At 42.6% G+C, this 11,913-nt stretch overlaps 1 protein-coding gene across 2 annotated transcripts in view; it reads left to right on the top strand.

Annotated features, from left to right (window-relative positions):
* Positions 1-11,913, top strand: part of LOC109969759 (netrin receptor UNC5D-like) — a 193,440-nt gene extending 181,527 nt beyond the window's left edge. For both annotated transcript variants that reach the window (XM_020616888.1, XM_020616889.1), the window contains 5 exons: positions 2,648-2,878; positions 5,035-5,184; positions 6,518-6,682; positions 6,897-7,075; positions 8,311-11,913. In XM_020616888.1, the coding sequence (XP_020472544.1) occupies positions 2,648-2,878; positions 5,035-5,184; positions 6,518-6,682; positions 6,897-7,075; positions 8,311-8,488 (903 nt within the window). In that variant the 3' untranslated portion in view covers positions 8,489-11,913. The remainder of the gene's footprint in view (positions 1-2,647; positions 2,879-5,034; positions 5,185-6,517; positions 6,683-6,896; positions 7,076-8,310) is intronic.

Raw genomic sequence — 11,913 nt, forward strand, 5'->3', positions numbered from 1 at the left:
TTTTGTAGACATCATCCTTTGTTTCCTTGGTTTGTATTTTCTGTTCACCCATGGCTGCTTTAATCACATCCACATCTCGCTGGGTAAACTGCAAACTTGTTTTTATCTCCTGTATTTCTCTGGTCATGTTGTCGAGTCTCTTGTTATTTGTCTCCATAAGTAGTTGCACAAAACCTTTGAAGTTGTCTTGTTGTTGGCTCAACAGTGCGGTGTACATCTGCTTCTGCTGACTCAACATCTCTGTTACTTGCGCCGCTGAAATATAATCCTCTTCTGCTTCAACATCCTCATTCACTTCTGATTTATTAGCTCTTTTCCCTCTTGGAGGCATTTTAATAGTTGTAGAATTTGTTCAAAGACTTGAAAATGTAGAAGATGTGAAAAATCATAGAACAGACAAGAGGAGCAGTAAAGACGTTTGCTCTCGCTTGCAACCCGGAAATTGCAATTGCAAAGCATAAAAATGGTTTATAAAAATAATAAACAGTACCACTGTAGCATTTTAATTCAGGATGGTACCACTGTGGTGTAACAGGAACACTTGCAGATAAAAGTCTAACGAGTGATAGATGCAGTTTCAGCACCGGGAAACAGGTTTTTGACATGAATTATACTGGGACCATTATGACTGTGGCTGCCAGAGAGATGAATATTTAAACTGTGAATACTAATTTATTAGGATCACAGAAAATACTATCCACCACATAGATTCAGCTACTTTAACATTTTTATGAGAAAACCATTTTGCAATTCTATTGATATTAGAAGACAAGAAATAACTTTAGTCTCACAGCAGCGAGTCTAACGGAGCGAATATTCTAAGATACTATATATAATCAATAAACTGATTCATCTACAAGAGCCAGCTGTGAAAAGGTCATAAAAAGCAACAGAAGAAAGTTATTGTTAGAATGATGCCCCTGAACCAGCTGGTTACCTGTTCTGGAAGTTAAAATGACAAATGGAGACAAATTTCAATGGAAGCTGCTAAAAGGTTAAAATATCTACTCCAGTCTGAAATTTCAGTGTGAGGTTGAAAACCTCCCGTTGATAAAACCTGGATGTAGTCATCTAAATGCATTGTGGTTGTGTGTCTGTGATTGCTGCTCTTGTGTTTTTCTCACGTCTTGCTCTTTCAGTAAAATAGCATCTCTGAAAAGTCCTTCACCTTTGCTCTGCTGAGCTACCTCCCAGCCTCACAGAAGGCTTATTCAGCCTTCTCACCAGAGTGGACATGTCTAAGATGCTACTTAAATGTTTAACTGACCTCATCAAAAAGCTTTTGGCGACCTTATCGAGGCGGTGGCCCCTGGAACCACCGAGTGCTCTTGACCTGAGAAGACCTGTGGCTCTCTACCAGCCTGCTCCTTTCACTCTGTGTCACATTTATACAGATGTAATTTGCTGGCAGATGTATTGCACATAAGGGAACTAGCAAAAGTCCCATTGTGGAAAAGGAGAGAATAGCAGAGAGTCACCGAGGAAGGAAGAGGCAGAGAGATCCTGACAGGCCAGGGGAAAGCAGAGATGTTCTCCAAGCATATGCGACACTGCGTCCTGTCACTGTGAAATAATGAGCACTTTGTCTCAGGAAGGATGCTTACTCAAAACTTAATCTCTTGAATTAGTGCTATAGTGGGAGATGGAGGTCTGTTTCTCTCTCGCTTTGTCCGCATTCCTCTCTTTCCTTCTCCATCCTCCTCTCTCACTCTGCCTCTCACTGCCATTCCCATTAAAGCTTGTACTTTTATGGCTAGAGTTTGACTCCATCATTTCTTCCCGGTTGCCTGGCGGGGATGAGCCATGTCACGAAGATCCTTCATGTCTGCTGCAGTGCTAATGGGGCAGGTTTAAGAATCTGTGGGCCACTAAATTACCCAGCATTGCTATATACTGTATGTCTCATCCAGGCCATATGCAGAGGGGACCTGTGGGTCACAGTTATGTTTCAAGGGTGATGTAGGGAAGAGGGAACGCTAGATGAGAAGCACCAGATACAACTGCCCCCTTGCTAATCTGTTTCGTCAGTGTTGCTGTATCCCCATCTGTTTAGTGAGATGTGTCATCATTCAATTGGCCCTCGCTCAGCTTTGCACCCTTCCTGATCCTGTGTGAATCTCTGTTTGATGGAAAAGTGTCTGTTTGATGTCTCCGAAGCGTCTCAACATAATTCCTGTATAACAATACAGTCACTTTTAAAAATTTAAATGCTGGGTCTATGGCTCTGGTGGCTTGTTCCTTAACTGTGGGTCCATAAACAGTTTTTTTTTTTTAATTTTATCTTTGCTTTTTTTTCTGCAGGTAGTAATATGTAGAATAATAGATCTTGCCTGATCAATCAAATTTGCAAAGCGCTGGTCATATAACACAGGCTGAATTGTGTCCAGCTGTCAGTTTGACAGTTAAATTAAAGCCTCTTCCTCCCTCTGCAAACAAATTATTGGCTGTAATTGAAATGTTAATAATCATGAATTACCCAGCTCAGCTCCACCGTCTATAGCTGAGGGCTGAATGCTGAAAAACAAAAATCATCAGCCAACCACGGTGCAGTACTGGAACTTCCTCATGAACAACCCTGAAATGAACTTTTATTGCCTCACAATATGTGTTTAATGCCCCAGAATTAAATGTCTCTCCCGCTCCAAAGGAAGTGATGTCTGTGGATGAGGAGAGCACATCCTGCTACTGTCTGCTCGAGGCCCACAGGTGCCACATGCTGCTGAAGCATCCGGGTCGCTATGCCCTGGTGGGGGAGCCGCTGACCCAGGAGGCGGCCAAGCGACTGAGGCTGGCTGTGTTTGGTAGTCCGGATACCAGCAACTCTCTGGGCTTCTCCCTCAGGGTTTACTGTGTGGACGACACACCCCATGCATTTCAGGTAAGAGTGAAGACGCTGGTTATAGAAGTAAACAATGAAGAGGCAGGAAGGAGAATAGTTCTGTCTTTCCAAAATTTCAAAAGCATTTATTTCACTTTATGTAATGGCTCATGAAAAGTATTGCACACCACAGGGGTTGCCCTGCCCATAAAGCTGCCCCTGCACTGTACAAGTGAGATGAACAAGACTAAGAGGCTACAGCCATGTTAGCAGCTACATCAGCATGCCAACATGCTCACTGCTGTCATACTGATGTTCAGGTGGTAATATTTATTCTCACCATCATAGCTGACAGTGTTAGTGTGCTAATACTTGCTAATAGCACTAAACACAAAGTGCAGCTGAGGCTGGAAACATTTTAGCAGGTACTTGGTTGTTAGTTGTTGGGACACTTCAGGAGTCAGGGAGTCAGCAGGATACATCATGTGAAATGGAAACTTTCATGTCATCTAATACAAACACAGTATTTTTGGACCAAACAGACGAACACTGCCGTCCGTAGACCTACACTGGGTGTTGTGGCTAAAACTTCTCCAGTTTCCAGCTGAATTCTAATATATCGTGTGATATAATGATAAAAGAAATTGGCTCGGTTGCTGTCAGTGGTGTTTCTTCCTGGAAGAATTGCTGTCCGAGATTTTTCTGCTCCACTGACGATCTGCCTGTTCAGTAACATTGCCACTGGGAGATGCTTGATGACTAGGAGACAAAGAGGGACTTTTAATTATAAAGACAACAGATGCTCCAAGGTTGCTTCTCTGCCCTTTTTTTTGCATGATTTAATTTGCTCTCTGTTAATTAAATGTGTTTCAGCATTGCCTTTCCTGTAACAATTATTTGAACAGGTTAAAATGAGACACCTTCTCAGACGCACCAGTTCATCACCGTGCTCATCGCTGGTGCTCGGTGGCATGTTTGCCTTTCTTCGCGTAGTGGTGCTCACTCAGAAACACAAACACACACCTTTTTGTCCAAGGTGAAAAAAAAACGTTTTGTAAGAATAACGCTTCCAATCTTAATTAAACACACACTGTTTCTGACTCGATGCTGATAGTTGCCCTATAAAGCCACTTGTCTTGCTTCACTTTTAGCTTCATTCAAGAGGTAAAATTGCATGTGAACAAAGAGACGTTGGATGAAGGTGCCAAGAGCCAATTCACGGCACCTCTCCATCAGTCAGACTTGGTTATTTGTTCTTTTTGTTTGTGCTTCATACGACAATTAATTTCCCCTGTGAGCTTGAAGCGGGAATCGATCTGGTTCGAGACATCCTGTATGCTTTGCATTTCTCTTCTCTCTGTGCTGTGTGATGGAGAGGGTAAGCACCGTGCATACAGGACTCACACCCCCCACCCCGGCTTCCCAATATACACAAAATATAAACACAAACATGCAACCAACACTTGCACACGTTATTGTTCCCCATAGATTTGGGAAAATTATAGTGTCACACAGCAGGGAGCCAGATTTATATCTTAGCTTCGTGTACAACCAGGTGGGCTGCTCTTTGTCATTCATTTGAACCATTTTGTGTCTGGTTACAAGCTGTTTTTTTCCTTTGCATTTGGAAACTGTTATATTTCCACCTTCCTAAAACTGGTAATAGTTCATATACATCCACTGAGTTATCAGTATTAGGGCTGCATCAGAGATAATTTAGTAATCAGTTAATCTGCCGGTTATTTGATTAATTAACCAATAAATCATTTGGTCTATAAAATGTCACAAATCACAATTTTTGAGAGTCCAAGGTGACGTTGTTATGTTCATTGTTTTGTCTGACATACAGTCCAGAACCCAAAGAGAGCCCATTAAAAAAAATCAATTACTACAAATAAGAAGCTTGAAATAAGTATCTTTGGAACTTTAGTTTGAAAAATGACTTAGAACAATTCTCAGAATAGTTGATTTATTTGATGAATCAGTTAATTGTTTCAGCGCTTGCCGTTTTTTCAGCTCTTCACACTAGATAAATAAACCGCTTTAGATTTGTCTGTTTCCTGTGTGAGGATGTCAGTATATTACACATTCTTAGCAATTATCAGAAAAACCAGAGGTTTGTCTCAGCACAGTGGGTCTGTCAGCTACCTTTTCTCTCTGCTTCCCTGACCCCTGACCCATCCCTCAAAAAAATACCCCACACCTGTGCTTATCAGGAGGTGGCAGTGGGCGAGCGCAGCAGGGGCGGGCGGCTGCTCGAGGAGCCTAAAGCGATGCTGTTCAGAGGGAACTCTTTTAGCCTCCAAGTGTCCATCCAGGACATCCCACAATTACTCTGGAGCATCAAGCCTTTCACCACCTGCCAGGTAGGCGGTTTCCAGCTGTGAGTTTGTGTCATTTAGTGTAAAGGAATCTAAAGCAGCGGCAGGTTTGCAGTTTGTGCATCTCAGTTCTACACTGCTCTTGAAGCTGTGCGGCGTCATCTGTTCCGCCATTAAAACTTTCTCTTCTGCCAGTTTCCCCTTTTTCTTACTTGGTCACATCAAAGTCTTAAAGGGAAGCAACAAGGGCGGAGATCAGTAGCTGTGTCAGAGACGCACACCCTTCCAAAATGAATTATGATTGCCACACACATGCATCTCATACTATAGTTATTATCCAAGGGGTCTACATGTTACATATTCTGCTCTGGCCCTTGATGTTTATCCCAGCAGTGACATCCTATTAGCAGAATTAGCCCACTATAGTGCCTCCAGAATACAAACCAGGTTTTCATGTAGATGGAAGAGCCACTATGTGAGGGTCCTACAAGGGAAGATGATTATAGGCTTTCATTCAAACGCTACTTTTGTCTAAAGGAGGCTTTTACAAGTAGCCATCCTTCTGTCTGATGGATCTGAAGAGAGGATGATTCATCCATAAAGCAGTGTGTTTGACCTGTTCTCACTGCACCGCTGTCTAGGTCATGCACTAGTTAGTAATGGATGTCGAAAGTGGCCTTTTAGATTCTGTTGGCTCCAACGCTCTGTTGGTTTTGGATTTTTCAGCTGCCACATATGGGCAAGTGCAGCACAAACTGGACAAATTAGGTATCTGTGTCCTAATTCCATAATCCCATTACAGTTCCTGATCAACAAACTGGCATTTGCCAGCTTCATATTAGCAGTATGAGACTATAACAAGCCACCAGAGCAGTAAATATGGTTTGGAAAGTCTTAATGTATTATTACTTTTTTAAGTCTTCAAATGATTATTTTATGTCCTTACTTAGGCTATGTCTCCTAATAATGTGAGTTTAGGTCTGTAATATTTATTGAACTAGCCGCACCGTGGGGTGTAATGCAAAAGTAATATAAAGTAACTTAATTGTTTCTCCCAAGCAGCAGTGAGTAAAATAACACATTTGAACTAATGACTCCAGCACTTTCAGGTGGTTAACAGGATACATTTTCATCCTACAGACTCTATCACCTGCTGGTGTTCTAACTGATGGGTAAACTGCTTGATTAGGTAACATCATTGATTGGCTGAAGAGGCCACTCATTCCATCTTAATTAATCATGTAAACAGCAAAGTAGGCGGCAAAGCAGGATTCAAATAACAAATGTCTTTAGCAGGGGTTTAATGAGTTTGTTGTCTCCTCTGCCTAATCCCTCCATCGTTCTCTCTGTCCGCCCTCCGTCTCCTCTCGGTCTGCAGGAGTTCTCCTTTTCTCAGGTGTGGGCCAGTAACCAGCATCCCCTGCAGTGTGCCTTCTTTCTAGAGCGATACAGCCACTCCTCGTCTCAGCTCTCGTGCAAGATCAGCGTCCGACAGGTCAAAAGCGAGGAGCAGATACTCCAGGTCTATACATCTGTGGTTGAGGTAAGTAGCACTCGTAGAAAGAGATACTGTGCTTGTTAATAGCTTCTTTTATTACACTGAATACTTTTTTATTTGATTTAAGTGCTTGCTTAATGAGGCTCTTAGGACACTTTTCATGTATAGATTAGAGGGTGTCTTAATGAGCCTTCATACTGAGGTGCCCAGATTTTAAGCTGGAGGATCGGGCTAACACCTCTTTCTTGTTTGTAACTAGAATGAAAAGGGAGTGCTTCCCTTTTCCTCTCAGTCGGACTGCACCATCACCTCTCAGACAGGGTCAAGAGCCTTTAAAATCCCCCTGTCCATCCGTCAGCGGATCAGTGCCACCTTTGACACAACTAACGCCAAGGGGAAGGACTGGCAGCTCTTGGCTCAGAAGCTCCACATAGACAGGTATGAGATATACCTCTCTGAAACCTGGATTTCAGTTGCTGTTTACCTTTCCCCGTGTCATTTATGCATTACACAAGCTCTGGCACGTGAACCGGCTAGTATGTTTTCTTTATTTAATACAGAATAATTGAACTGGAAAGCACAAATGCTGTTCTGATCTCTCCTCTATGCAAACACTGCTTCCACTTTGAATGCTGTCTTTAATCTCAGCTTTAAGCACCATGTCAGCCCTAATCTTCCATCAGACAGCTGTCAGTAACAGGCCACACTGCTGATTTCATTATAGATCTAGAAGCACACATGCACTGAGAGACGGAGTGGGGGGGGCATGTAAGGGCCAACTTTAGCACAGTCAGAATAATCTGAGAAAAGATGCTGTGTTTTGCAGAAATCTGAAGAGAGGTCTGAGACTGCTGACAGGCTGGCCTCTGTGTTCATGTTAGCACTCCTCATTAGCAGCATCTCTGGATGTGCTCCATCCTCCAACCCCTGCTAAACTCTCCGGAGGCTGTTCCAGGTCCAGATTTGTGTAGAATGTGGAGGATCTTAGTTGTTTGGTGAAGGGTGATCTCTATTTGTGCTTCAGAGGAGAAGTCAATAATCAAGTGCTTATAGCCATGAAGACTCTTAGATCTGTGCGGTCACCTCCAGCAACCACTTTGAGAGGGAAAGTAGTGAAAGTGAGTATTCCCCCTGCCTTGCCAGTTGGAGAAACATGAGAGAGAAAAGTTAACAGAGAAACTGTGACAGAAACTACTGTATGTGATTAAGGAATTTCACTTAAACCAAGTCTGACAACGAACATCTGTGACTGAAGAATGGGGAAGGATTTCAAAGATTTTCCAGCCCAGTCGAACGCACCGAGAAGCATGTAATGGAAATGACTCTACCTAGTTAAGCTGATTTTTGTAATTATTTCTCTGAATGTGTGGGAACATCGTCGCACTGATTAGAGAAAGTAGGATAGAAAGGAAAAGAGGGGAGAAGGCAACAAAGGAGATTCCTCTGTAATGAAACAGTGCACTCTGTTGGATCAGTGTTATAACAGCAGCAGAGGAACTAAATCACTGGCTTGTTTTCTCATAAAGTATGTAGCACTGAAACATATATGTTCCTTCTTATCATAAACTGTGCAGAGTACTTACTTGGTTACAGAACCACTCATTTCTTTTCAGCATTCCTTGCCATGTGACCTGCTCAAATGTAATAAAATATTCCATTTTCCTCGCCTGTAGGAACCTCTGCTACTTTGCATGTCAGGAGAGCCCATCATCAGTAATTCTGAGTCTATGGGAAGCCCAGCACCAGGACTCAGGAGACCTGGACTCTCTGGCGAGTGCCCTAGAGGATATTGGCAAGGTCCAGTCCTCTAGGAGAGAGGAGCAGGACTCTGAATTTGCTCAACTTGGGTAGGAGAGGTCTACAGCGGATCAAATCATGATGAACCTTTACTGCATGAGCACTGATGAGCAGGTGTTCTTGCTAACCTATGGTGAAAAGGAGGAGGAGTGAAGAGAAGAGCAGGGAAACTGGGTTTTAGACTGTTACTACAGAAACACCTCTGCTAAACCAAATGGCACATACAGTACCGTCAGACGGGAATCATGGAACAAGTGAAAGGCCCCAAAAAAACACTTTTTGAAAAGGACAGAAGTATCCCACATCCACCTTTGATTGAAAAATGTCACCTCCTGACACATCTGAAGACAGATTCAGTTACCTGTCTTTGAGGATTATGGATATTTGTGTGAAGAGGACTCGCCACATAGGATGGAGTGTGTTTCAGACAACTTGTCAATCATGCTGGTGTTGTGCCCTTCACAGATGTGCTGGGATGTGCCAGCACTTGCCCTCAAACAGCCTTCTGGGCGGTCAGAATGTTTGGTGTAATATCATTCTCTTGTCATTCATTTTCAAGGTCTCCTAATACTGCTTTTGCTTGTCTACACCGTGTCTCTAGTGTTACTTTCTGGAGTTAGATGAAAAGACAGAATATGATATGATATGTCATAACATTGTGTCCATACTGTGGGGTCAGACACACTGACAGTGATTGTTCACACTGATTAGCATTTAAAAGGACCTGATGGTGTCCAAATGCTGTAAAAGAGACGACTGGGCTTTTACAGCGGCATGATCGGGTAACCATCATTTTAACAAACTCCCACATGCACACACTGAAGAACTATTTCAAGCTTATCAGCAGAATGTGTTGAGGCAAGTGTCGAAGCAAAGGCTGAAGAAGAGAAGAACTCTCAGCACCCGGCTGATCTGTGCTGCAGGCGTGCACCACATCCCCTAATGTCTAGTAGTCAACTGCTGTTTTTGATAAACGGTTTCTGTTTTTTGTTTTTTGGGAGGAACTTTTCTTTCTCGGTGTGTGATCAGTGACTTTATACCAGACAGACAGTGGGAACGTTACAACACTGCAAGTGCTTGGAACAGGTGGCGTTGTGTGTCCCTTATTTTTTCTTTTTTACTTTTGATGTGTGGCTTGACTGGATCTGCCTTTTTTGGGTCATCTGCATCATCACTTACACAGTCTCACTCCCTCCCCGCTGTGTTAGCGTCCCCTGCAGAGCCAGCATCCGCTTGAACACAGATCAGAAAGATCCCCACATTCAGTTGCTCCACCTGCCCTAAACTTAATAAAGTGACTTTGTGTTGAACTCTGTGTTGGCTCTCTCTTTTCGACAACTTAATGAAATCAGTTCTTGACAAGCCTGACATCCCACGTACTGTACAGTGGAGAGATCAGCTCCAGTAGCTCTTCAAAAACTGTGTTCAGCAAAGAGATGAAATGGAGCCCCATACAAAGTAGAATTCTCAGAAAGCTGTAACAGAGCTATGGAAGAACTCCTAAAGTTTTAGATGTCGTTGCCAATTTACCATGATGATCAGTAATTGTGTTTGATCTGCACGGCATGCCAACCTAGACGGCACTAAGCTGGAACTAACAACTCACGAGTAAGACCTGGTCTTAAAGAGGCTTCCTTCCAACTTGCCTATTTTTAGATGTCCAAACCTTTATATGGAGAATAAATCCTCAGAGACGTCTGTGCAGAGTTTGTCAGCAGTGTCTTCTGCTCTTCAGCCACCCATCAAGTAGTTATTCTGTGTAGTGTCTCTTTTAAAAGTGTTTAACTGTCTCAAAGTGGCCCAGACCTGGTGAGACGACGCTGCTGTCCTTCCTTCTTTAGAGATACTTAACACAGTGTTAAAAGATTTTTGGGAAACAACCTACAGTATTTACTTTCTTGCCCAGAAAAGATTGATCTCATTGTTATTCTTATGTACTGTATGTTAACTGAAGCTACAGCTAGCAGCCAGTTAGCATAGTTTAGTAATAAGACTGCAAACAGCTACTGTATCTTGGCTCTGGTCAAAGCACTGACTGTATAAATACAGATGACATATCACCACTTCCCTCTACTATGTAGACGTGAAGCAAATACCACAAATGCAGCAGCTGCCATCTTGGCATTTTGCAGCTGGTAGCAACCAAGCAGTTGAGTGACATATCAGGCCACCAATCAAAGCTGCCAAATACTCAGACAGACTCAGAATCAGCTTTATTGGCCAGGTGTGTTGGACACACGAGGACTCTGGTGCAGCTGAATACAATCTGAAATGCATCTCTTTTAATGTCATTGAACAACTAATTAAAAACCAGCTTACCAAAAACATGTCCACTTGCCCCCATCTGTCTGTTAATATTTACCAAAACCCACACAAATGGTATTGATCTTCTTAACTGTCAAAGAAAAAAAATAAGCATGTTTCCCCAACATATCAAAAAAAGTCCTTTAATTAAATATGATTTCCAACTTCATCTTCAAGCTGACAAAAGTAGTTGCAGATTCAAGTGTGCTGGTTCTACAGTGCGAAAGCAAATCCCTGCTCCTGCTTCTGTGTTTTTGGAAATATTCTGACTTGTTCAACCACAGAGGTGTGCTTCATTCAGGAGCTGGAGTTCTGGACAACCTGTTCTGAGACAGCCAAGCTGGAAATCACACAGTAGCTATAGCTCATGAGAAAGCCTTTGTCATCCTGTTCTGTACAGACAGACTGTAATAAGGAGGGACTGAGTGTCTGCTATCAGCTGAAAAGGTCACTGTGTACTGTGTATGGAAGGCATTTACACCTGGATGATACTGACTCTCTCTCCAGTTCTCACATGCTGAGTTAAAGCCCTTCATACAGATGGCTACTGTGGGACAGTCACATCTAAAACAATACAATGAAGCCTCCTTTCTGTACTTGGCATCTAAAAGTACTTTATGAAGTGGTTAAAATATAAGTAAGACTTCTATTTTTTAGGTGCTCTTCTTTACAAATCCTTTATCTTGAGAAGCAGACCCCTAAGAAATCATTGCTACGGTACCAAACGTACAGCCATGGTGTTTTTCTGAGATTTCAAGCGTAAACCAAAGTGTTATGGACCCACTTTAATGTTACTGGACCTCCAAATTTAGAGCAGCCACAATGTAAGAAACCCAGGGTTTTAAGTAGTTTTTCAAAATTGCATAAACTTGTGTAATGCAGTGTTGGCTACACATTTCTTTTCTATATAGGTCAGTACTAGAACTGCTTTCAAAACAGGAACTAATCTTCTGAGTTGCGGGACCACGTCTGTTTCTCAGGATATTAATCAGAGCATACTGTGTCTCATTAATGTACAGAGCTGACTCCGTCAAACCCAGGACTTGACCTCTCTGCTGAAGTGCAGAATGTGCCCTGGAGTCTCCACATATTGCCCAAATTCTTTGTTGTATTTATAGATGTGAGCTTGAGGCAGGATCAGTCAGACGTCCTCGGATCATAAGAAATTAAACAGA

This window comes from Monopterus albus, unplaced genomic scaffold (genome assembly GCF_001952655.1).
Source record: "Monopterus albus unplaced genomic scaffold, M_albus_1.0 scaffold181.1, whole genome shotgun sequence".
NCBI lineage: Eukaryota > Metazoa > Chordata > Actinopteri > Synbranchiformes > Synbranchidae > Monopterus > Monopterus albus.